This window comes from Camelus bactrianus, chromosome 36, assembly GCF_048773025.1.
Source record: "Camelus bactrianus isolate YW-2024 breed Bactrian camel chromosome 36, ASM4877302v1, whole genome shotgun sequence".
NCBI classification, from domain to species: domain Eukaryota; kingdom Metazoa; phylum Chordata; class Mammalia; order Artiodactyla; family Camelidae; genus Camelus; species Camelus bactrianus.
Genome location: NC_133574.1, coordinates 1750728 through 1777345, shown reverse-complemented (window position 1 = coordinate 1777345; position 26618 = coordinate 1750728). Strand labels below are relative to the sequence as shown.

The 26618-nt window shown below is 48.5% G+C and overlaps 1 protein-coding gene and 1 non-coding gene across 12 annotated transcripts in view; both read left to right on the top strand.

Moving 5' to 3' along the window:
- COBL (cordon-bleu WH2 repeat protein) overlaps positions 1-26618 on the top strand; it is a 153642-nt gene that overhangs the window by 117194 nt on the left and 9830 nt on the right. For all 11 annotated transcript variants that reach the window (XM_074358630.1, XM_074358632.1, XM_074358636.1 and 8 more), the window contains one exon: positions 19831-20140. In XM_074358630.1, coding sequence (XP_074214731.1) covers positions 19831-20140 — 310 coding nt within the window. The remainder of the gene's footprint in view (positions 1-19830; positions 20141-26618) is intronic.
- Positions 582-654, top strand: TRNAG-ACC (transfer RNA glycine (anticodon ACC)). Its single transcript has one exon. It is a non-coding gene; the product is annotated as a tRNA-Gly (tRNA).

Here is a 26618-nt window from a genome sequence, read left to right as displayed (position 1 = left end):
TTCCCGCGGCCAGAGAACCGGGAAGGCACACAGAAGCTGGGAAAACAGGAAGCGGGCGGTGAGCACGGGGGCCTCCCGTAAAAAGGAAGGAAACCGGTGGCCGTGGGAGCAGAGTCTGTCCCCACTCACAAGTGCATTTGAAACAAATGCAGCTGACTTCGCAGCCTGTTTTGATGGTACCTTGAAAACCACTAAATCCGCCCAATATGAACTAAAGACTGAATTCTACTTAGAAATAAAGCAGTGAGGCTCACATACTGTGCACAGTATGTTTAAAAACCCTACGAACGTATTTCTTTTTGCAAATGATGCTTTAGCTCTTTATTTACAAGATACGGTGTCCCTGAATTGACGGGGAAGTAAAAAAATTTCATGACACTCGCGGGGGCAGCTGTGCACCGGACCTGGCTCCCGCCAGCGGGTGAGAGCAGACGGTTGACATTTTCGGACATTTTGCAAGCCAATTGCTAAATAGAACCATTATTTTAAAGTAAATTATGAAAAAAAAAGGAGAAAAAAAAGAGTAAATTATGTGACCTTACCATTAAATAAGTAATATTAAAAATAAAAGTAACAGGGTGGGAGGGTGTAGCTCAGTGGTAGAGTGTAGGCTCACCATGCACAAGGTCCTGGGTTCAATCCCCAGCACCTCCACTAAAAATAAGAATGATAATTAAAGATGCATAAATAAACCTAATTATCTCCACCCCAAAACAAACAAACAAAAAGTTTCTAAAAAGGTAACAGATATTGAAAACATCACTCCCTCATTATTTTACCACATTTGACTATTTCTGTGTTCTTGAGGTTAGGTATGTATTTTGAATCAATATGGTTCAATAATCTATAACCGTGAAAACACCATATTGTAGCACGCCACCGCTTCTCTCCTCCCAGCACCACGGTCAGCGACTGACGTCCGTGGCTGGAAATGAACTGTGTCCCCACAGGGAGCAGGTGCACCCCGGATGTAGCCTGGCTGGATGGATTGTCGGTTCCTTGTCCAGATGCAAGAGAGTGACTGGGAGATGTTAATAATGTAGGTCAGTTATGAAACATGTCCTTCCAGTAGCCAATGCACCGCGTCTTCTTGCATCTTGTAGCCCCCCCCCCAAAAAAAAGTTTAAGAATGGCTCTTCCTTTTTTCAGAAACAATTACTCCATTCAGCAAAGCCATTCATGTGATTGACAAACAGGTCAAGTTCCAACACGTCTTCATGGCTTCATTTTCATCTTCCTTCTTCAAAAATGATCAATCCACATTTGTGTCAAAATTATGTGTGTTTGTTAACGCTAATAGTAGGTTGACTAGAGAGAAAATGATTTGGCAAAAATTAATAAAAGCAAAAAAAAAATTAATAAAAGCCAACTGTGAGAATCAATTGCTTATATAAAATTTCTAACAAAAGATGAATGTGTGTTTCATTATTTCTTGGAAATTTTGTGCTCTCCATCCTTTTCCATCAGTAAAACTTTAATCTATTTATCTATCTCCTTTGCTTTTACCAAAGATCTGGTTACTAACCCTTGACCAGCCTACCGCTGCAAAGGAATAACAAAGATAAATAGGAATGTTGAAAGGAAGTGAAATTATTCAGTTAAGAAAACTGATGGCAACATTAATCTTGGCTTTCATAAGTCACTGCTCAACCCCAGAGTTGAGACAAATAATCAAACAGGTGTCTCTGCCTCTTGGTGCTGTAATTTGCAATATAAGTTCCGACTGGGCATAAAAAACAAATTTTTTTAACATCGAGAGTTACAAGAACTTCTTTCTGGGTTTGTATAAATTTAAAATGGAGAGCTTGCTTTTTCAAGAATGGTTCGGGGGAAGGGCAGTCCTCTGTGGTAGGAGTGCGTGCTTAGCGTGTACAAGGTTGTTCCGGGGTTCAATCCCCAGTCCCTCTGCTAAAAAATAAATAAGTAAATAAACACACAAGCAAAAACATAGGAAAATAAACAAATAAACTTAATTACCGCCCCCCAAAAAAGAAAAAAAGGACATAAAATAATTTTTAAAAGGACTGTTCAGGATTCTGGATTCTTACTGAATAGCATTATTTCATTTTATTAGTTAAAAAGCGCAAAGGGGCTACAGAGCAATCCTTTCCTTCCTGACAGTAATCTTCAAAACTGTTGTTAGGAGATGGTTTTAGGTACAACCATTCTTTAGTTTAATCCCTGGCATTCAAGGCTTGCAGAGCCTGAAGCTCTGCCATGTCACCGGGAGAAAGAGGAAGACCCAAGGGAGCTTTGCTTCTTGAAAACAGGGCATCTGAGCCTCTTTCCAACTCCGTAAACCAATATCCTCGTGATCAAGGTTGGGTTGATGGCTTGGCCGTTGAGGGGATTCTGAAGCAAGGTTGTCTGTTTTCCCCTGCAGCTCTGAAAGCACCTTAGATTTTTTCTTTTCCCACCCCAAGAGGTCAGAAATGGCTTTTGCCTAACCAGCCGGGCAGTGTCTCCATCTGCAAGAACTTTCAGGTTTCATATCAAAGCCAAATAATTTTATTGGACAGCCTGAAAGGCAGCGGTGAGTGGAGTGATGGTTACGATGTGATTCTCCCGGGGGGACAGAATTGTCTGTGTTGGTACATCGGCCCTTTTAACCACTGCCATGGACAGAGAGTAGAAGGAAGAGGAAGCAACCGCAGTGATGTGGTCTGGCTGATACGTCGCTCTACGCAGCTTCATCCCCAGGGTCTTGAAGCTGATGAGGGAGGCAGCGTTTATTTTGCCAGGCTTTGCGTTCATTTTCTGTCATTGGTTCCCCCCCACAGTTTATTGCTGTGCGTCATTCCCTTCTCATGCCAAGCGCTTCTGACGGACGGCCCCTCCCTGGATCCATACCTCCGCCTGTCCCCCGTGCCTCTGCTGTCCTGACTCTGGCGACCGTCCACCTGTCTGCAGAGAAGGGCTCACGTGTACACCTGTGACCTTCTTTCTTTAGAATTTTCCTATAAATGTGTTTGAGCGAGGTTCGGATTTCCTTGTAGGAGGTAAAGACGTTTGTAAGTGAATTCTAGGTTGGTAATACTGACCTTGTCTGAAATTCCCTTTTCATTGAGACATGCCTATGTTTTTATTAAGAGTCTTGCTTCATTTGGGTTCATGAATTCCTGTTTCTTTTTTGTTTGATACTCTGGTATAGAATCTCTTCTCCAGTTACACCAAATTGTGTTCGTAAATTGACCCAGGAGTCAGTTTGGATAGAACTGAAATAGATGGTCTATCCGTCTCGATAACTAGGTATCTGTCTGTCTTTCCATCTACCTGTTACAATTAAGTGCCTAAGCTCACGAGCAATAAATACACAGCATGTAGGAACTCACGGCTCAAGCCCTGTAGATAGATAACCCACCCATAGGGATCCGTAGGACCCAACCATTTTTTCAGTATTTCTCAAGTTTCCCTGTGTTCTCCCTCCATTTAGAGAGCTTAAGAAAAGGGGACAGAGGAAGAGGAACATTCTTCTCGCTTTATTCATCATCAATTCGGTTATCCACCCATGCATTCATCAAACATTCAGCACCTACTGGATGCTAGGGGCCTTCGGGGGCTGTGAGAGTGAGGAGCACGTGGCTTCTGCCCGTGGCTTTTACTTACTGTGATGTGGCCATGATTCCATTTGACAGACGCTAGTCTGGAGGTTGGCACCAGTGGTTGACACGCCCGGGGGTGTAGCAACTCCGTCTATGCAGGAGTGTGGGCTGCTCCTCCTTGTGAATGAGGGAGTCCTTCTCCCATCCAGTCTCCGAGAACCAGGTGCTTCAGCCGTCCTCAGACAGACAGAGCAGGTGGAGAAAGGCTCAAATTAAAGATTCAGGGTTCCGGAAAAGACGCTTGCTTGCTTTGATAAATTTCTACTAGCATGCAAAGCTGCATTTGAGTTGGAGAGGCCTGTCATGTTTCCCTCCCAAAGATGTTTTAAATGTTATTGCTCAAAGTAGGAAAAAAAGAAATCAGCTAAGTGTTTTTTACTTGTATGACTGTCGTCTGCTTGATCACAGGGACGCTGTTAGCAATGACAGATGTCAGAATGGTCACAGCTGATACTGGAATTAAGCTAGGGCTCAAAGAAATACAGATGGAGAGCAATTGGTTAATTTAGTGCCATGTGTTGGTGAAAAAAGAAAAAAAAACAGAAAGTTACAGAAACTACTCACAAGAAACGTCTCCCAAACTATTCAAACATAGAACAAGTTAGAAAGAGCTTTTTTTTTTTCTTTTTTGCATTGAAATAAAGAACTTTTGTCTGATAAATAGCAATCATTTGACCTCAAATCATTAAGCGGGGAAAGTCTAAACAAGAAAAGGTAATGTTTACCTACATGCTGGGGAAAGCATTGGGATTTGTGACCCAGACATTAAAGACTGTGGAAGATTGTGTATAATTACAGTCATAAACATGTGTGAGAAGTAGCTATTACACTGAAGAAAGATGGCAGTGAAGGCAAAAAGTCCAGAGAACAGAGGAAAAGCAATGTTGCTCATAGAATTATTGGTGAGGGGGACAGGAGACAGAATCCAAAGGCTATAACAAACTCTAGTGAAAACAGAGGATGGGCAGAATCCAAAGGCTATAACAAACTCTAGTGAAAACAGAGGACAGTGATGTTGGGGGTGGGGTGGGGAGAAACAAACTCAATGGAGATAGAAGCATTTACGTGGAGAGCAGAGCTTGACCATGGCACCCCTCATGTCCCAAATCAGGAAGTTAGCCAAGGACGCAGCCTCAGGGATTTGTCACCAAGGGGGTCTCATACACGGCTGGGTAAAGTTCAGGGCCATTCGACGACCAGGTCCTGGAGATCTGTCTGTGTCATGACACAGTGCTCCCTAGCATCAGAAGCTTTGGGAACCAGACACATTAACATGGTTGAATCTTTTTTTTTCTCAAGACACTTGCGTTTCTGGGAGTTTTCCATTTCTGTCTCACCTCTGAATCTGTCCCTCCTTGTGGGTCATTTATTCGCCTTCTAAGCCAACAGGAGACCTGTCTGCGTGTTTTCTCCATGACGCGACAAACACTATCAACAGTTACGCTAAAAGAAAACATACTTGTAGTCGTTAAACTTTCCTGATGGTTAACAAATCAAGCAGCCCTTGTTGACAGGTCTGCACCCAACTAGGTCACTGAGGAATCCTGAACTTTTCGTATGAAAATTCTGAAACCTCTTTTGTGGGGAACGAATGCTCCAGGTCCTACAGATGAAACAGCTTGGAAACTGTTACTCCAGAGGACTGGCTGGGGTTTTATCTACACACCCATTATCGTCCATCCCGTGTCACATCTGTGTTTGCCGCACTCATCACCGGCTCCTGTTCCCCAGTTTTCATGTTCATTTGGGTCCTTGAATGGATTCTGTTTGTTCACAACGTTCGTAACTTGCACAGTCTGATTCCAAACATGTCCATATGCAGGCTGACGTCTTCCACAACAGGGTTAGCATCACATCTTCCAAACGTTGTGAGAGAAGAGGGAAGCCCGCCACACAGGTGTTCCAGGCGTGTTGAACCAGCACCACCGTTTGTAAGATGTCTAGAAATGAAGCCACTCGCACAGCCCTCACTTCTTCTGTCCCCTCTGAGTGTGTGTGTGTGTGTGTGTGTGTGTGTGTGTGTGTTAACTCTTTCATCATTCACACCCACAGAGTGTGGAGCAGGCGGAAAAAACTCAAAATAATTTTGCTCCTTCTAAGTCACCCTGATTGAGCAACAAGAAACTTCAAGCACTTGGGTGAAGACGAGGGTTTAAGTCAGAAAGGACATGAGGCTGTGTTCCCACGTTTGTCACCAAGAGCAGCACAGGATGGGTGACTTTTCTAGCAAAAACCCTCCCCAGGAAGCCATGCGATTAAACGGACCACGGCGTTCAGTGTTTATCCTGCCCTGCAATGCACGGGGGTAAAAATTAACCAAACGTGCAGCCTAAATCAGAACGCAGTACCAGTGTTTATTACACACTTTTTTCTTTGGCTTGGAAGGAACTAGGGTTAAAAAGAACACAGACCTTTGTATGTTTGCTGTGAGTGAGATGTGGGAACGAGGAATAGAAAGGCCTCCTAGTAGCTCAGATCCTGGACCAGAGGGTGGGAACGGGTGTCAGACCACCACGTCTGGCCCTCAGGTGGGTCCCCTTTGCCGGGTGATCAGATCGTTCAGCCAGATCGGCCTCGAAAGCCCATCTCCTCTGTGATGTGTCAGAGCCTCCGGGACAACTCTTGGACCAGGAGCTCACCCCTCACTGTGCCCCCCACCACCTGCCCCAGGGAATCTGTTTGCTGACATAGTTCGTGGGCTGTTTTTCCAATAGGATGATGTAGGGGGAAGTGATTACGTCTTAATCGTCAGGCTCCTGACTCCAAGTGGACAGAAGTGAAAAAAAGGCAGCCAATACTTTAAAACTGCGGTTTCCAGAATCAGGAGAGAGAGCACAGCTCTGGGGGGAAAGTAAAGGGTACTGGTACCTCCGTCCTGATTCTCTCGTGGGCGTTTCTGCCTAATCCCTTCTGTTTGATGTGCAAGATCTCTGTCCATCACTTCTCTCCCCGACTCAGTCCTCTCTTACGCCCGAAGACCCCAAACGTCCACCTGCAGAGGTGTTACTGGCCACATCTGCTTTTTACATCTGTCTCCCGTCACATCACATCGTTAAGAACTGAGTGTTACTCCGTGGAGGGCAGCGTGTCCCCAGGCTGGACCGCCTCCCCCTGGACAACTAACTGGCCTGTCTTAGGCCTCTCGGGCTCACGACAGAAATATTGTAGGCAGAGATTCGGTTCATGACGTTTCATGAATGTAAAATAATAGCAGATGGTTTAGAATTGAGATTTTTAGTCCCTGATAGAGGTGGAATTGTAAGTCTCCGTGCATATTGCAAATTGAAATGCAGGAATAAAATGGAGAGCAATTAGCAATGTTTTGATTTTGTTTTTTCTCTTTTTAAGAGCTTTATTCGGGTGGGGGAGGGTATAGCTCAGTGGTAGAGTGCATGCTTAGCACACACAAGGTCCTGGGTTCAATCCCCAGTCCCTCCTCCAAAAATAAATTAGTAAAGCTAATTACCTCCCTCCCCCAATTTTTTTTTTTTTAAAGAGCTTTCCTATTGTGTAATTGGCACACAAAAACCCTGCGGATGCGTGAAAAAAGTGTGTCATTTGACGGGGGTTGACACTGGTATACACCCATGAGATGCCCATCCCACCACCAAGACAGCGAACATTTCCAGCACCCTCAGAAGTTCCCTCGTGTGCCTCCGTGGTCATCTTTAATCCGCGTGAGCGTCTGCACAAAGGAAACATTATGCATGGTCACTATCTGGGCGGCCTCACTGTCAATCTAATGGGGAAAGCTAGCAGAATATAATTTTCAATGACCAAAATTGGAAATGAAGTGAGAAGGCAAGCTCCGTTGTAACTCATGGGGAAAGAGTTCAAAGTGATGACCTGAACGGTCACGTTGAACGTTGCTCTGCGGGGTGGGGTGGAAGGAAAAGCGGCCACAGCGTTTTCAGCCAGAGCAGTTTCTCACTCTGTCCAGACGTTCAAGAGGAGACGAAAGGTTCTTCCCAGCTGCATCACCTTCTCCCACTAAAGCGGCCTGAGCGTGTGTGATCTCCACAGTGTTACCATGTCGTCAGCGGCTTCCGAGGACACGGGGCCCACATGTTAAGCAGGGACATTGTGGGCTGCGCTTTCCTGGCAGAAGCACCGGGGCTCTGCCCTACGGCCTGGCAGCCGCCGTGCTCTGCCTTGATGGCTTTTGATCAGCCCGTGCAGGAATAAGCCACTGAATCAGTAAGTAAGCTTTTTTTTTTCTTTTTTTACCTGTGATTTTTTTTTTTTAAAAAAAGGGCAACAGCAGGAACTTTTATCATCATAACTATTTTTAAGTGTGCAGTTTGGTGACGTTAAGTGCATTCACACTGTTGGGAGCTCCGTCTCCAGAGCTTTGTCACCGTGCCAATCCACAACTTCACGCTCATTAGACGTCAGGGGGCTTCGTTCCCCTCCCCCAGCCCCTGGCACCCAGCATTCTGCTTTCTGCCTCTGAATTTAACTACTCCAGGAGCCTCATGTATGCAGAATCGTACACTGTGTGTCTTTTTGGGAGTGACTGATGTCATTCTGCAGAATGTCCTCAAGGTCCATCCACTGTGCAGCATGAGACAGGCCTCCCTTTCTCTTATTAAGGCTGAATGTGACTCGATTATACACATATATGTACTTTTGTTTATCCTTCCGTCTGTCCGTGGGCATCTAGGACGCTCCTGCCTCTGGGTGGCTGTGCGTGGTGGTGCTGCTGCAAACCCCAGTGTGCACATATCACTTTGAGACCTGACTTTAAATTCTTCTGGATGTCACCCCAGCGCGGGGGGGGTGGGGGTGCTGGTGACTCAGTATGCTTCTGCCTGCAAACAGAGTGACTCAATCTGGCTTAATCCACAGGCAAAGGTGTAGGTTCTGGCAAGCTCCTAACCCAGGCTCAGTCGTGTGAGCGCTCTGGACCAGTCACTGTGGCCCAGGGCCTGCCACGCACACATTGGCTGCAGCTAGAACGCACAGACCAATGGCCAGCCAGGAGGATGGGATTCCCACTTCTGATTGGACGATCGGGGGCCGTCTCCCAGGGAACCTGGATGCTGAGGGTACCCCACCTCCTCTGCTAAATTCTGGCGCTGAACAGAGCCGGTGAGCTCGGGCAGCGTGCCCACGTCTCAGTGCCTGGTCTTTAGTTTGATAGCAAAGGTGGTTGTGAGGATCACCCATGTGAGTCCCCGTAAAGCTTTTAGAACAATGGCCAGCTCGCCACAAATTTTAACTCCCATGGAAGTGGCCACCATGTGCGGGAGGTTGTGCCTTAAAAAATCATCTTGATTTCGGCTTTTTCAAGATAGAGGTGGCAACACCAGGGTTCCTCGTGGAGGGAGCTGTTGGGCGCAGCAGTGGCATCTCGGGTCACGGGGACGCAGGCTGTCCCCTGTGCCCTCCCCTCACACCTGGCCTCACGCCAGTCTCTCAGGCGTCTCCAGCCCCTGTCGGTGCTTCAGTTCGGCTTCCAGTGCTAGTCAACCTGCCTTCACATGCTCACACACGTGATGCAGGAGTCTTCCTGTGTTTCGTCTTAGAATGGGAAATGACCGCACGTAGTGTTTTGGAACAGACCTCTCATAATGTGCCCTTTGGACGGCTCAAGGAAGGGCAGTGTGACAGGCAGGGTGCCCTGCGGGTGGGCGCATCCGCGTGGCCTGCCCTTACACCGCCGCCGGGCCACCTGCAGCCTGGGCGGACGGCGGTGAGCGAGGACGGCGCTGGGGCTGATGCCCTGTGTGCCCAGGGCTGCCCGCAGGCGTCCAGCGCTCCCTCAGGGACAGCCGAGCCGGGACACTCCAGGCCTGCAACACGCCCCCACCTCCCCCAGACAGAGGCCCTGGCGCAGCCAGGCCCAGGCTGCCTCAGAGGACGCGGTGAGCCATGCCCACGGCTGACAAGGGAAAGAAAGCTCACGTTTCCATGTGACAGTAAAACCCAGAAGTAACTGGGCTGTGGCGCCATCTGGGGCTGCTCCCACTGTGGCCCAGTTTAGCTGAGACACATGGAATGGGGCTCATTCGACTCTTCAAAGAAAGCACCGTGCCTGCTGGAAGCTCCTCTCCCAGCCTCAGCGCCTGGACACCAAAGCTCTGACTTAAGCCACTGCCCCTCGGGGACACCGTGACCCAGAGCTAGGGCGTAACGGGGGGCATCGGAGACAGAGCTGTGCCTCCCAGCAGGGGTCCCTGCAGGGGACGCCCGCCACCTCTCGCAGGCACCCAGGCGAGCGGGCAGGAAGACAAGCCACGTGGAGTCAGTCTACCCATCGCGCCCGCTCTGCTGGTCCGGGTACGTCTCTCCAGCAAGACATGCCCACTGGGCGAGCCGCTTGCATAGACTTCGAGCAACGAACCAGGCCGTTGCCAAGTGCGTGTTGTACTTTTCAGAACAATTTCAAAGCATGAGAAAAGTAATGAGGGTTTTTATCTATATATATATAAAAAATAAGAATTCTTTCAGTCTTCTGTACTGCTTAGCAGTGGTGGAATCCTTACAATGTATAAGCATGGACGCGTGTCTGTCTCAGCCAAGTGTAAGACAACAGATCACAACGAACACACACGCACTGATCAGCTAGTAAGCGCCAGGCGTGGACGGAACAGAGTCACCGGCGTGGAGGGACAGGAACCCAGAAGAACGCATGCCTTACAGGGAAATGAGTCAGCGCTCCGCTTTTTACCAGCCCTGGAGACGTCGGCCCAGAAAACGCACCGAAGCGGGTTCATCGGGGCACTGACCGTGGGGGCACCTGATAGAGTTTGAGACAGATGCCCGTTTTGGATGAGGGATTCGTCCAGGGCACTTTTGAAAGGAGACATCTGTGTGCGTTCCACCCCGACACGGGCACGGGGGACCAGGGCGCGCTGGAGGGGTGAGATGGGGTCGTGAGCAGTGAGCGAGGGGAGGGACGTCCACCCGAAACTCCAGCAGGGACCTGAGGCCGGGTCTCCGGGTGATGCAAAGAAGACAGGAGCTCCCATCCCACCAGGGCTGGAAGAAATGGCAGATAAATGACAGTACTCGTGGGTGGCATTCTGGGTTGGAGGGCGTGCTGACAAGCAGCAGAGGTGCACTGGGGCGGGTGGGCAGGGGAGGCACACGCCCACGAATGCTGAGACCCTCTCACCAGTACCTCCCTGCCTCCCTGGGATTGACACATCGGACTGCTGAGATGCAGCCGCGTCCCAGCAACTGCCAGGTGGAGGGGACAGCTGCAGGATGAATGCTGGGGGAAGGGGCACCACCCGGGGCTGGAGTTGGGGCTGGGGGCTCCATGCAGGGCTCAGCCGAGGAGGGAACAGCCCCAAAGGGGAGGCAAGGCCGACCCAGGAGGTAAGGCCAAGAGAAATGCAGCATTTAGAAGCAGTGCAACCCAGTTGAGGGCTCTTTCCTGCAGAGCATCCTGGACCTTCCCCAGTGGGCGTCTGCAAAGCTCACGTCCCGGTTTGAAGGCGGCCTTGCCCAAGGCTGTTTGCCTCGGACCTGCATCACCTGTCAGCGGGCGGGGCCGGAGTCCTGCCCTCCACTTGGGAATTGAGAAACCCCCCCCCCAAGGATCGGGGCATCACTCAGAGCAGAGGGAGGGTCCAAACGGAGGCCCCTGTCGGCCGGGACCTCTGAGCCTGGTGCTCGGGCATCTGTGAGCTGTTGGCTGGAGTCAGTGAGCCTCCACCCCCTGCAGCTTTTCTGATCTGCAAGTAATTTCCACCTCCCCTCCTCCGGGGCCGCCCTCCTGGGAGCCCCCCCTTTTCAGGGCTCCCCCCACACTTCCAGGCCTGGAGATGTGGCTCCCCAGGGAAGTCCTTCAAAGTCTCCAGACTGAAACCCGTCTTGGGAGAGCCCATGCCCACCAAAGCCTCCGTCTGTCTGGAGGCTGACGACGGGTCAGAATGACCACAAACGCATCGTGACAGCCACACCTGCTGCGCCTGGAGCGCGCGCTTGGCCCTGCCCTCAGGCTGGTCCGCACGCAGTCTCCTTGGTGGCTCCTTGCCTGAGGGGTGATCACTCTCCATCCCATTTACAGATGGGACAGTCAAGCCCTGGAGGGACTCATTTTCTCCAGGCCACATTGCATCAGCCCCCGTGGTTTAAATTTGTCCAAAGACGCAGAAGAAAAGCTGGTGTGTCCAGTCAGCTGGGTGTGCACTCAGGCCACAAACGCAACCACGCCGTGCGCATCTGGTTCTCTTCCCGTGCGTGGAAGTTTTTGTTTTATACATTTATCCTAGAAGCTCCGAAAGACAGAAGGGATGTTGGCGATGAGCGATTATTTCCTGAAGAGTTGCCTTCCTGACGTCCTATGCTGGAGAAGAAGAAAACAAACTTTATTTTAAAATTCAACAGGAGCCTAAGAGAAAAAGTCAGGTGGAGGGCAGTTGCTGGGAGGAGGGTCTGCAAGACCATGTTGGGTGGGGACGATCGGAGGGGCTGCTGGCCTTGAAGGTCAGGAGAATCTTTCCTTCCCCGGGGGAGGCACCCAGCCTCCTGGACTCTCCGGGGCAGATGCGGTAAACTGAGCCCCGGCATCTCCATGAGGTTATCTTGGGTACCAGCAGAGCTTGCTGACGTCAGAGCCTTCTGGCACAGGAAGCCAGGTTATTTTGGGGGCCACCATAACTGCGAGTTAGACAGGTGGTTGGTGTGTGAACCGTTTAATTTACTGGCTGTGGATTCTGTTGACTCTGGATGAGGCTGGGGACAGCTCTGTACAGGTTTCCCGAAATGACAGGCTCTGATGCTCACCTTCCCTTTGCTACGAGGCTGGCCGGACTCTGGAGGGGGTGCTCGGGGAGGTGGGGGGTTGTGGTGTCACTTGTCGCCTGCGTCTGAGTGGCTTTGAGGCAGCAGTTTTGTTACACGTGTAAATGCGTGTTGCAGACAAACACACCAACGTTACTAGTCATCGAGCTTTTTCTTACTCGCTTTCTTAAAATTGTGACACTCGCTTTCTTGTTATATTTGCTTTTTTTTTTTTTCTTTTCTCTTTCCTTTTGGTTGTTGTTGGAGGGGCTGGGGATGGAACCCAGGACCTCATCCATGCTAAGCACACACTCCATCACTGAGCTACACCTCCCGGGACTCTCGGGGACACTCCCTCCTGCTTCTCATCTGCCTGTGACCTTCTCCAGGGCTGCCCCTCTGTGTGTCATCCGCCCTGAAGGGAGGAAAGATGTGAGCCTGGGTAACCAGACAGCCTCCTCCCACATCTGAAACGGGGAAGGCTGCCGAAGGGCAACAGACTTCTAAGTGCAAAGTTGAGATTCCTTCTGTTTACAGCAGTTGCTCCGTCTGCGCCAAAGCGTGTTGAAACGCTGGGTTTTATATGGTCAACACCATCCGAGATGCACAGCTGAGCTCGCAAGAGAGGAAATGAAGTGGCCTTGGGCCTGAAAATGAGGAGGAGATCGCGGACCAGAAGAGCAGGAGAGAGCTGAGAGCCCGCGGGCTCCTAGGGAGACCGGGTCCTGCACGGGATGGGGATGGAGCCGGGGGGCAGACCCAACGCTGGGCCGCCTGAGCGCAGCGGCGAACAGGACCCTCGAGGGGCTCCCCTCGGTGAGAAGTGGAAAGAAGCCCCCAGCACAGGGACATCCCAAAGGAAAAGATTCAGAAAGCCACTCTATAGGCCAGTCATTCAGAAGAGGGAGGGACACGTTCTCATGGCCTCAATTCAACATGACCTCCTCTCTGAGATGTGGAAACTGACTGTCATCTGCTCTTCAACTTAGAAGACGCCAGGCTTCCATGTCTACCTTCTCAAATTTTGTCAGAGAATTCTATCTTCCACTGTTGAACACTTAAAATGTATCATTGCGTCCAGAATTTGAGTCACACAGCGTACCTGCCTGAGGAGGACGTCCTTCTTGGGTGTGACGCCCTGGCTGGACCCCAAATGCCACTGGCTTTCTCAGTGCACAAACCCGGTGGCCCATGAGGTCGAGGCAGGCTGCACACAGACTTGTTGAATTTGCTGCATCGTCTGCATCAGGGCAAGTGAGAGCATCGCCCACCTCCTTCCCTTTTCCTGTGGTTCCCTGAAGGATCTGTTTCATTTGTCATTTAAATCACGGTGCATTTCAAGGGGGATTCGTGGCAACTTTTTGTGTCCGTCAGTATCACTCAAACCTGGAAAAATCTAGAAAAAGTAAGATTTTGTATCTTATTTTTTCATTGAAATATAGTTGAAGTACAAGATTATGTTAGTTCCAGGTAACTATGTGGTAATTTGACATTTGCACGCATTATGAAGTGGCACGCCTCGGTCAGTCACTTGGCCATTTGTCCCTGCACAGAGTTATTTCAGTTTTAGTGAGTGTATCCTGTGTGCTGTATAGTACATCCCTGTGGCTTATCTATTTTATAACTAAACGTTTGTACCCCTTAATCTCCATTGTCTCTTTCTCCCAAGCCCCCACCCTGCTCCCCTCTGGTGACCACCAGTTAGCTTTCTGTATCCTTGAGTCTGCTTTCCTTGTTTTGTTTGTCATATTCCATGTATACGAAAGATCACATGATGTTTGTCTTTCTCTGTCTGAGTTATTTCGTTGAGCATAACCCCTTCTGGATCCATCCATATTATTAAATGGCAAGATTTCATTTTTATTTATGTCTAAGAAATATATATATATATATCACATTTCCATAGTCCATGCATCTATTGGTGAGCACTTAGGTTGCTTTCCAGATCTTGGCTGTTGTAAATGATGCTGCCGCAAACGTAGGGGTACCTATATCTTTTCAAATGAGTGGTTTTGTTTTCTTCTGGTGAATGCTCAGAAATGAAATTGCTGGATCATTTTGTAATTCTGCTCATAATTTTTTAAGAAAACGTCATGCTTTTCTATGGGAGTTGCAGCAATTTACATTCCCACCAAAGGGGTCTCTCTTCTCCACATTCTCGCCAACACTTACTACTGTCTTTTTGATGATGGCCGTTCTGACAGGCGTGAGATGCTCTCTCACTGTGGTTTTGATTTGCATTTCCCTGATAATTTGCTATGTTGAACATCTTTTCATGTGCCTGTTGGCCATCTCTGTGTCTTCTTTGGAAAAAAATGCCTATTTGGGCCCTCTGCCCATTTTTTAATGGCGTTTTTTTTTAACGTTGAGTTGTATGAGTTTATTTTTGTATATGGTCTGAAGAAGTGGCCCAGTTTGATTCTTCTGCACGTAGCTGTCCAGTTTCCCCAGCACCATTTATTGAAGAGACCGTCTTTCCCCCATTGTATATTCTTGACCATGTAATCATGGGTTTATTTCTGGGTTCTGTTCCATGGATCTGTGTGTCTGTTTTGATCATTGTAGCTCTGTAGTATAGTCTGAAGTCAGGGAGAATGGTGCCTCCAACTTTGTCCTTCCTCAGGATGGCTTTGGCTATTCAGAGTTTTTGTCTGTTTCCACACAAATTTCAGAATGATTTGTTCTGCTTCTGTGAAAATGCCATTGGTATTAGATAGAGATTTCACTGAATCTGTACATTGTAAGGGTCCTCTGGTCATTTTAACAATATTAATTCTTTCAATTCATGGACACAGTATCTCTTTCCATTTGTGTGTGTGTCTTTTTCAGTTTCTTTGACCAATGTCTTACAGTTTTCAGAATACAAGTCTTTTACCTCCTTGGTTATATTTTATCCCTAAGTATTTTATTCTTTGTCATGCATTTGTAAATCAAATTGTTTTCTTAATTTGTCTTTCCGAGAGTTCGTTTTTAGTGTATAGAAATACAACAGATTTCCAGACGTTAACTGTGTATCCTGTAACTTTACTGAATTCATTTATTATTTCTAGTAGGTTTTTTTAGTGTCTTTAGGATTTTCTATGTATAGTATCATGTCAGCTACAAAGAGTGATAATTTTACTTTTTCGTTTCCAAATTGGATGCCTTTTTTTTTCTTGCCTAATTGTTGTGACTACAACTTCCAATACTATGTTGACTGAAAGTGACAAGAGTGGGCATCTTTGTCTTGTTCCTTATCTTAGAGGAGATGCTCTCAGCCATTAAGTGTGATGCTGACTATGGGTTTACTGATAAAACCCAATGGAACCAGAGGCCAAATGGAAATGGTTGTTGTCAACTTGAGGAATTAGTAGCCTTAAGTCAGCATTTTCTGCTTTACCCTTGAGCTAGAGAATTTTCCAAAGCTCTTACTCTGCCGTAGTGGCATTTGAACTGTGAGATTATGTCATTCAGGTGGAGGATGATGGAAACGTTAACATTCCTGACTTAGGCTCTGAAGCCATTTACTTAGAAGAGAATTTAATCATGAATTTATTTATAGCTGGCATCCACTGAAGCCACGTTAAGTGTGTTTTTCCACATTGGCAAAAAGTCTCCAATAACAACTTTTTAGTTCAAAAAGGTTGCCAGTGGACAGAACCTTAAGTGAGAGAAATAACCAATCAGGAGTGAGGGGAATGGACCAATCAGGAGTGAGAGAAATAACCAATCAGGAGCGAGCTCCATGCAAATGAAGTACTACAAATGGACCAATCAGAAGTTAGGGCAATGGACCAATCAGAAGTGAGAGTAATAACCAATCAGGAGTGAGCTCAGGGAACCAATAGAATTTTAGGGGTAAGTAAGCCGTTTCAAAGGCAAAAAGTGAGATAGAGCCTCTGGGCCAGGGAACTGGATGGTGCTGGCAGGAGAGCAGTGAGAAGTGAGGTTCTCACAGAAGCACCTGCAAGACAGGATCTGAGTCCAAGCGTTTCCAAGCTTTCCTTTTGTATTTGGGGCTTCTGTTTGGAATCAGTAAAGACAAAACAGTATCCTGCTCCATCATCTCATGAAGAAACGGTCAAAACACGTTATATCTCACGAGGTTAATCGTAGGAACCGGTCGAAAGGAGAAGACGTCATAAGGGGGTTAGATGAGGATGTCCAATTCCAAACAAAAGCTTCTCAGACTCACAGAGCTGACAGGACCAGAAACCACCTGAAAACTAAGACCAACGCAGGTTCAGAGCCTCACGGGAATGTCCGTCCCCCTCTTCAAATCGGAGCCGTCTCTGACCGCTCCCCTCAAGGTGTTTCCAGGAGGGGTTCACAGGAGTCCCAAGCTTTTGCACAAGCCCCTCTCTCTTTCTGACTTGCAGACCCGCCCTGTACTCTGGGCCAAGCAGCATCCTTCCAGCCTCCCTCCCTCCCTCCGGTCCTCACTGGTACTTAACCCACCCCAGTTGCAGGCGGCATTGCACCCGTGTTCCTCCCGCCTTGGGCATGTCTGCAGCTGCCCTTCCAACCCTCTGTGACCTCACGCCACCCAGGCAGGTTCCCTGGGAGCACCAGCCCCGGCCCCTCACTGAACACCTGTCTGTGGGGGGCAAGGATGGAGAGCCCTGGGCCCCAGGGAAGGTACCACCAGAAACAGAGGACTTGCCTGGGCAGGAAGGGAGCTCTGACACCCCCAGTCTTCACTGCGCATTTTTAAGTGCTTTGGTGCGTTCACACAGGGGACAGACTTCTCACACCTTGCTGACAAAGCGTTTGCAGCTGGCTGGATTTAGAGCAGTGACTCACAAGTGGGTTTTTTTTTGTTTTGTTTTGTTTTGTTTTTTTTTTGACCTCAAGACTTCTCAGGAACCTAAAACAAGCCCAGCCACGCCATCTCAATCTTATAACTGGACTGAAGGGGAGGGCTTGGGGTCCCCCCACCACCATGATGGTGTCTGAGTTTCTAGGGCTGCGGGCGGTCCTAGTGTCTCCAGGTGGGGCCAGCTGGGGTATGGGGAGCAGGGCTGGACTGAGCACTTATGGGTACCAACTCCAAGCTGAGACCTCCAGCTCCCAGCACACTCCTCTCTCCCTGGGCAGACACACCCAGAGCTGGCATTACCATATGGCATCGTCGGTCTTTGTACGTGTCTGTCCCCTTGTAAACTGCAAGTCACCAGAGAGCTGAGACTCTCGGATGGGAGATCTGTGTCCCCTCCCAGCACACACCCCTTGGGGGACATCGCGTTGTAGGCTGACATCACATTTAGTCTGTAGGTGTTACCCCCCCTCCCAGATGAACTCGAGGCAGAAGGGTCCAGGCACCTGCCCAGGCGGTCTGTCAAGCGCTCTGCTGGGATTTGAACTTGCTCAGTGATGGTTATAAAAGAGAAGGCGGGGAACTAGAGTCCACTGGGCCGTCGGGGCTGCCTCTGATGCCGGGCAGGGGTCGATAGGGGGGTCCCGCAGAATGACATCCCAGGCGGAGTCACCAGCAGTGTGGACTGGGCGGCAGAACAGGTTTGGGTTGTCTTAATCCGGACGCAGTGTATCTTCTCCGCCTTTGCCCTCTAATGAAGAGCCTTGCCACAAAAGCCAGGAAGGAAGCTCAGAAGAAAGAGGCCATTGTTGGAAAGCGTTCGCTGCATTCAGACACACTGCCTTGGGCACCTGCTTCTCTGAACAATCTCTCCCTTGTTTCTGATCTTTATTTGTGAGCTTCTCTGTGAGATGTCTGGGTTTTGTGTTTGTTTGTTTCGTTTTGTTCATTTTTGTGGTTTGGGATCTCAAGGAAACCAAGACCGACCCGAAGGATTTTTTCTCCTTGGCGTTCTTTTGGCTTCCTTAATTCTGTGTCTCCAGCCTGCTGTCTAGTTAAAATGTTGCAATGTTGAGGGCGATGACAATGTCACATGACTGTCAGTGCATGATTCTCTGGAGCTGGCACCCGGCATGCCTGTGGCCTTTATTCATTGGAGGCATTGAAGGAATGATTGTAAAACACAACACGTTGAAACTACAGCTCAACACAGCCCTTGTTTCCTGGACCATCATAAACAGCACTTAGATCCTATGTCTTGAGATGTCTTGACGTTTGAAATCTATATCTACGTTCAATTAAAAAAAATAAGAGCCTCTGGGCTAGAGCAGGTCCAGAATTGTGTACTCCTGTCCCTCCATCTCAAAACTAGTGAGAGGGTTCTCCTCCGTGCTCTTAACTTCTTCGAGGACCTCACAGCTCAGTAAGAGAAGGATGCTCTCTGTCCCTGAGAACAGTGGGATAGACATGCCCGAGGCCCCCCACGCCACTGTTAAGATGAGATGGAACTCGGGCTTCCACCGTGAGTGTCCCCTCTCTGCATCCCATCCCTTCTGCTGCCCTGAGTCACGTCTAGGGCTCAGGGGCCAGGTAATCTCCCCCAAGGATACGTTTCCTCTGATTCTTTTAAATTTTATTGGAGGGTTCTCTTCTAAGATTCTCTCTCCCTCTCTTTTTTTTTTTTTTTTTTTTGATTCGTTGAAACATCATCAGTTGACAATGTTGTGTCCATTTCTGGTGTACAGCGTAATAGTTCAGTCACACATATACATACAAATATCCCTTTTCAGACTCTTTTTCATTAGAGGTGACTACAAGATATTGAATATTGAATATGAACTTACTGTGTATCTGTTTTATATGTAATAGTTAATATATGCAAATCTCGAACCCCCAGTTTATCCTTTCCCATCCACTCTCCCCCCGGTAACCATAAGTTTGTTTTCTATGTCTGTGAGTCTGTTTCTGTTTTATAAATAAGTTCATTTGTGTCTTTTTTTTTTTTTAGATTCCACATATGAGCGATCTCATATGGTACTTTTCTTTCTCTTTCTGGCTTACTTCACTTAGAATGACAATCTCCAGGTGCATCCATGTTGCAGCAAATGGCATTATTTTATTCCTTTTTATGGCTGAGTAGTATTCCATTGTATAAATATACCACAGCTTCTTTATCCAGTAAGATCATCTCTTATTTAAACCAGATCTTGCTGTCTCACGTGTAACAAATAACGGGAGAGCCAGTTGCTGATGGAGACTGTCATTAATATTTTAAACCAAATCACAAAAGTTCCTAGAGAAGATTTGTTAGATGTCCCCAAACAATATCATTTATTTCTAAGTTTGTTTACATTTTAAAGCCCTCCTTTATTTTTTTTAAAGAACTCATTCTAAATCAACTCCTATTAAACCAAGGGTCAGACTACAAATAACAGTATTCATCACGTCGTTAGTCTGAATTTTTTCATATGTTTGCCCTTGATCACACAGAAGATAAAAATTCAAAAGGTTAATTCAAAAGATGCTGATCTGGGCAGAGAGGGGAGTTTGGCTCCCAGTCACACAGTTGAAGTGTTTCCATTTCCAGTGTTGTGTGCGGGTGGGTCCTCCCCAGCACCCCACACTGCAGATGGCAGGTGAGTCAGGCGGTGTGGGATCCAGGCATTGGTTAACCTGGCCTTGCGGTGTCTCGTCCAGTGAGCCTGCCCCTGGGGCCCGGCAGCCCCTGCAGCGTGGACGGGGTCCCGCCCGTGCCCCCCGAGGCCGAAGAGACAGTGTCTGTGGGCAGCTGTATTGCGTCTGAGGACACGACTGAGGACTCAGGAGTGATGAGTTCCCCCTCAGACGGCATCTCCCTGGATTCCCAACATGATAGCATGAAGTCCAAAGACAAGTGGACCACAGACCAGGAGGACTGCAGTGACCAGGACCTGGCCGGAACCCCAGAACTGGGCCCCCCAAAGAGCCCCTCGTGGGAGAGGAGCAGCTCTGGGGGCTGGCCCCCAAGGTGAGTCACGGGACCTCTGGGAAATGGGGAAGTGGGGACCATCCTAGTCTCAAAGGAGGGAGGTCTTTGTCACGGTGACCCCACCAACACTTGATAAGGCTCGACCACATGCCAGGTGCCCTCCCAGAAGTCCCCACACCCTGACTGGGACATTTGTTACCCACAGTCACGTCTTCAGGGTCCTTCTAAGCTCAGCAGGTGTTTATACAGAATACCCAACATTGCGATGTTTCTTTTCATCCTTTACACAAAGGGCGCCATACGCCTGTGGACTTTTTCACTCCGCATCTCGCGTGTAACGTTTATCCGTGATGACGTCTGTGTCATTCGTTCACTTACCGATCTGTTTTTAAATTAACAGACACTTGAGGAGCTGTGGTTTCTTACCCCTGGAACCAGTGAGCAAGGGAGACATACGTCTCTGTTTATACATAGAGTGTTCCAGAAAAGAAATTATTAGACTTTCAGGAAAAAAAACTCATCTTCGGCGTCTTAGAGCATTGGCAGATCGCTCTCCAAAATGATCGTCTGTCTATAAGGGCTGCCAATCCACGTCACCACCAATCTGCGGGATTCGTAGGCATCTTAAGAGTTGGAGTCATGCAGGTGTCATTTGGCTTTAAGATACAGTGCTCTGCAAGGGGAGGGTGTAGCTCGGTGGTAGAGCGCGTGCTTAGCAGGCACGAGGTCCTGGGTTGCATCCCCAGTCCCTCCATTAAAATAAAAAAAAAATCCTTATTGACTTCCCTCCAAAAACAAGAACAAAACAACAGCAAAAACGTTTTTTAAAAAAGATACAATGTTCTGATTAGTAAGAATGGCCATCTTGTCCTCTGTGTCTTAGCAACTCCGTTTGCTCTCCTATGAATTGCCTTTCCCTCACCTTTGTTTGAAAAAACACAAATTGAGAGGTTATTCTTTTTTTAATCATTACTCTCCCCTCTGTCAGTGATTTCCACGCAAAGAGCCTCGAAGACGGTGGCTTGAATTTCACGCTGCTTTATTTTGTTGCATAAAATGCTCCCTTCCATCGTCGTGTTGTTGAATTTGTCCCTTTTCTCCTGAAGGTGTGATGATCTCTGAATATTTAAGAAATCTTTCACCTCCCCCCAAAGGGCTAAAGATGGTCTGACTTTCCGGGAACAGGTGTGGTGCGGCTTTCCCACGTCTGGGCTCCTCGCGAGCCTCGAATTTATTTTCAGGAGCGATGTGAAGAAGGAGTCTGTTTCTCCCACGGATTCCTGCTTCCACGTTGGTCCTGTGTCAATTTTCTGTATCCACATCAGTGTCTTTCCAGAGATCTGTCCACAGAGCTGGTTTATCTGTCTCCCTCCATTACAATTCCTTTCTCCATCCTTACATCCAAAGGCAGAATTACCTCACCAGCCCATTCATTTTTTTTTCACCTTTTCGATAATTTTAAGAACCATGCGCACAATGTCTTAGAAACAGTATAAGGTAGAATCATTTTTTTAAAAAAATATTCAAAGTCACCAAAATGAATGAATGCCTTTATATTTTTCATGTTCTGTCGCAGCTTTGGGCGTATGAACACCCAAATCTCTGGTTAATGAAGTGTCGATATTTTATTTTGATTTTTTTTTAATTTTTTGTTTTGGGGGGTAATTAGGTTTATTTATTTTATTATTGTTCGTTTTTTTTTTTTCACTTAATGGATGTACTGGGGATCGAACCCTTGACCTCGTGCGTGCTAGGCGTGCACTCTACCACTGAGCTCTACCCTCCCCCCGATTTTTTTTTCACCCTAAGAGTGAATCACACTCTAATCTTAGAGAATAGCTCTTCCATTTAAAGGTCAGTTCCAAGGCCAAGTTCATGTTTCATCAATTGGTGGCAATTGGTCGGTTTCGCCTTTGCAAGACGCGGGATGCGTTGAGCGGGGGGGTTGGCCTGTGCTGTTTGCAGACCCAAACCACGGTTCTTCCTTTACAGTCCATTTAAACATGAAGACGAGCAGGTTTGCAGGAATCCCCAGCGCTGCCCCGCTGGTCTGCACGGGGGTCTCACGCGCCCCGCTCTGCATCTGAAACGAACCGGACATCTTCCCCTCTGGGCCCCAGCGATGCTCCTGTAAAAGGGCTTCGCTGGTGTTGACCCCGGGCAGGGCCCCATCGTGCTGGCTCCTGTGCAAACGTGTTCTTGTTGTCTGTGACCACAGCCGGGATGGTCATGGGGTCTCTGGCGCTTTGTGCAAACCGGTAGCAGGCTGTGCTGCTGAGCCCCCGTCCCCGCGGTGCCACTGAATTGGAGGGTAGCGTGGAGGGAAGGGAGGGGACTCTGGAACCTGCCAGACCCACTTGGAATCCCACCACCGCTGACCACTTGCTTGACCTTCGAGGGCCCACCTAACTGTGACCCTTTCATTCGAGCGCAGATCACACCTCTTACCTGTCGCAGGCGTCCGGGAGCGCCCGGTGTGCGTGGCAGGGGCCTGTGGCACGGCTGTTGGGTGGGATTTATTATCAAAACCACCGCTGTCCGTTCAGGAAACAGAACATTGTGCATTTTCAGGGCGGATCGCCCGCCTTTTCTGGGCCCCGGTCAGCTCAGGCGTCGAATGATGACGGAGATGACCTCTGAGCCCAGGGCTGGGACCAGCTCTCAGCCCGTGGCTTTTCATGGAATGATTGCAGTTCGCTTTTGTTTTTTTAAACGAGACTTATCTCCGTGGACAGATCTGACCCCCTCAGAGACCGCAGCATGGTGTATCGCCTCTTTTTTAAGTCCCAGTGTGTAATTTCCCACGAATTCCGCCCATGGCGTGAAGCAGGGGTTAGAGGTTCAGAGGCCACAGAGGGTGGTGGGAAACACCTTTTCTCTAAAGAGCACGGCCCTGCGGCTTCCTTCCAACTGCGACCTTGAGGGATTGCACACCCCGTGCAGCTGGTTTTTGAAGAGAAGCCAGAAATCCAGGTTTTTCTGGGTGGCCTCCCAAGTTTTCAGTCTTGGCCAATAAGTCGCACCTGCAGGAGCCAAACTGAACCCACCCCAGGTGAGTGCTGGATGCCTCGGCCCATCCTCCTCTCCAAGCTCATTTGCCAGCTTCGGAGCATCCCTGCAATTCCTCGGGTGTCTTCCGAGATCTCGCCCGTGAAAAATACCCCTTCACAAATGCACGCGGGGAGTTCTTTATTCTTCTCTTGTCCGAGGAAGATATAAAGCCCATGAGAACTTCTGCAGCCAAGCAGCCTGTCTGAAATTTCCTCTGAGCACCACTGGGGAGATGCTGTTCCACACTGTCGCCACCCTTCCACGCTGTCACCCTCAAAGTCTTTGCAGATACGCACTTCAGCTCTGTGGCTGTAGAGAGAACACACTGCCTTTTTTTTTTTTTTAATTGAAGTGTAGTTGATTTACAATGTTGTGTTAATTTCTGATGTGCAGCATAGTGATTCAGTTTTACATATTTTTTTTTCATATTCTTTTTCATTATAGGCAATTACAAGATATTGAATATAGCTCCCTGTGCTGTACAGTATAAACGTGTTGTTTATCTATTTTATATTTAGCAGTGAGCATCTGCAAATCTCAGACTCCCAATTAATCCCGTCCCACCCCTTCCCCTGCTGGTAACCATAGTTTGTTTCCTATTTGTCTGTTTCTGTTTTGTAAGTAAGTTCATTTGTGTCTTTCTTTTGGATTCTGCTTATAAGTGATATCATATGGTATGTTTCTTTCTCATAGAATGCTTTTGTTAAATTTTTTTAATTAATTTTTAGAGGAGGGACTGGGGATTGAACCTAGGACCTCATTCATGCTAAGCATGTGCTGTACCCCTGAGCTGTACTCACCCCAAAAATACACTGTTCTTTTTTTTTTAATTGACATATAGTCAGTTACAATGTGTCAGTTCCTGGTGTCCAGCACCATGTCCCAGTCATGCAGGTACATACATATATTCATTTTCATATTCTTTTACATTAACGGTTATTGCAAGACATTGAACATAGTTCTCCTGCGCTAGACAGAAGAAACTTTTTTTTTTAATCCATTTTTATATATAGTGGCTAGTCCTTGGTGACTGGTGCATCCCAGGGTTGTGCGCCGTGGTCCTGTCCGCAGACGAGGGCGTTGAGAGCCTCGGCAGCCCGAAGGCAGTGAAGGCTGGAGGGGGCAGAAGCGGGAGGGGGCAGATGGCCAGGACTGGCCAGTCCCCACCCAGAGATGAAGTCTGCAGAACTCAAGTGATCCGAGATGAAGCAGCCAATTTCAGGTGCCCAGACCAGCCAGGGGGCAGGGTCGGCGAGATGAGAGCCCGTGCTTGGGGGATGGATGGCAGCCCTGGATCGAGCTGACACTGTGAGAGCAGAACCGCCCCTGTTCACGGCGGGGTGGCCGTGACCTCGGCCACCTGGACAGAGGCCCCGTACAGGAACACGGCACGGGAGCAGAGTTGTTCAGAGAAAAACAACAGTGACTGAGAGCAATTGTAACACTGTGCAGTTTCAACTCCCCCCACCCCCAGGGGACGACGGGCAGGGCCAGCAGAGGCCCCGATGGTGAACTCGCTCAGCCTGCCAGCATCTCTCCTCCTGTGCCGCCGAGACGGAGGCCCCAGAGCCACCTTCAGCAAGGGAGGCCACTTGAAGGGAGGGTGGTACCCCAATCTCAGTGTACTGCTGGGCCCTGACCCAGCCAGCCTCCCTGCTCTGGAGCTGAAAAGAGGCCGCGGTGCCTCCTGCCCGCCATGACGTCGGGGGCGCAGACCAGGATCTCCTGCAGAAGCCCACGGAATGCCGCCCTCCAGGCCCAGGGACCCGGGGCTTCAGACTGGTGGCTCCGGGGAGAGGGATGGTTACGATCCATTAGTAACCCTTTGAGGAGAAGGCGATGGCATCGGGGAGGAGGGGAAAGCAAATTCTGCTCGATCGCTCCCTCCTGGAGCTTCATAGCAGAAAACAAAATGCGTACGTTGCCATTGTTGTTTTTGTTTTTTTAATTTTTTTGGAACACTTATTTTTTGTACAATTTATTTATTTTTGGAGGGGGAGGTAATAGGATTATTTATTTATTTATTTATTTATTTATTTATTTATTTATTTATTTTTAGGGGAGGGACTGGGGATGGAAGCCAGGACCTCGTGCATGCTAGGCACACGCTCCACCACTGGGCGGCGCACAAGAGGCAGACGGAGGGAAGGGGCAGCGGGGAAGCTGGCCCAGGCGGAGGGCAGAGGACTCAGCCTGGGACCCCCAGGCTTCAGCAGGAAGGCTCTGGCTGGAAGTGGGATGGGCGGGCGGGGAACAGGTCCAGAGCCCTGAGTCCCGGGGCCTGGCCTCTGATGGGTTTATCCAGTGGCTCAGGCCGGAGCCTGGGTGGAGGGAGAGGGTGAGGGGCTGGCTGCGGTGCCTCCTGCAGGACTGTCACACACACCACTGTAAGATCGTCACCAGGACATTCTGGGCGCTCGGCAGGAAGATAAAAAATATTGTGAACACCGCATACCGTGTGTATTGGGCGTGACATAGCCAACGTGTTAACAACTTTTCCAAAAAAAGAATGACTTCCTTACAGGCTCAAAGGATTACTTCCAATGTTACCCATTTTTTAAAAAATTGCCTCAAGCTGCTTTGTACCAAAAGGAGCATAATGCAGAGGAGAAAGGAAGAAACACTGGCTGGAATCCATCCATTTCAACGAAGCACCCTGGTTGGTGCTGTGGTCTGGGTTTTTGCCTGCCTTCCTCCACAGACGCTCCGCCAGTTACTTTTAGATCCTAGGGGTCTTGATGTCTTCACATAACACGCAGGCTCCAGCACTGATCTGTGGTTCCACGTGGACGTCGTGGTCAACACGTTGGCTGGCCTCTGTGCCCTCTGAAACCAGCACGTACTGTTGGAGGGAACGCCCCGTGGCCGGAAATTGCAGAGTTCGTCCCATCAATATGATCATGGCGGTGTCTAGACTTTCCCTTCTGTAGGATTATTTCCCTAAGGCCACTTGTCGAAAAGAGCGACTAAGAAACCAAAGATCTTACCAAATTAAAGCCATGTGTCTGTTTCTTGACAGACACGTTCATGTTGGTCTCCAGTTAAAACCAGTAGCAGCAAGCGTGAGGGTCTGTCATGGTGTTTTTGCCAGCTTGGGAAGAAAACTTTGTTTTCTCTAGTTTAACATTTATAAAATAACACCATTAGTGGAACTTTTTAATTAGTTCTGAATTCTGGTTCACATCATTCTGTTCTCACGGAACGAGGTGGTTTTGCAGACTTTGAAGGAAAGGCAAATGCTTTGAAATAAAATGATAGATATGATTTTGTTTGACTGGATTTTAAGCATCGTAAACTAGGGGCCAGCGTTTGAAAAGAGCAGTTTCCTGTTTTAAGTACTAATTTATAGAGCGCTTTCCATCTGTTTCTCTGGCATATACTTTATAGAATATTTCGATTAAATTTATTTTAACCATCACGTTCCGTGAAAGAGACAAAAACCACTTTCAGTCAATGCGTTCAATTA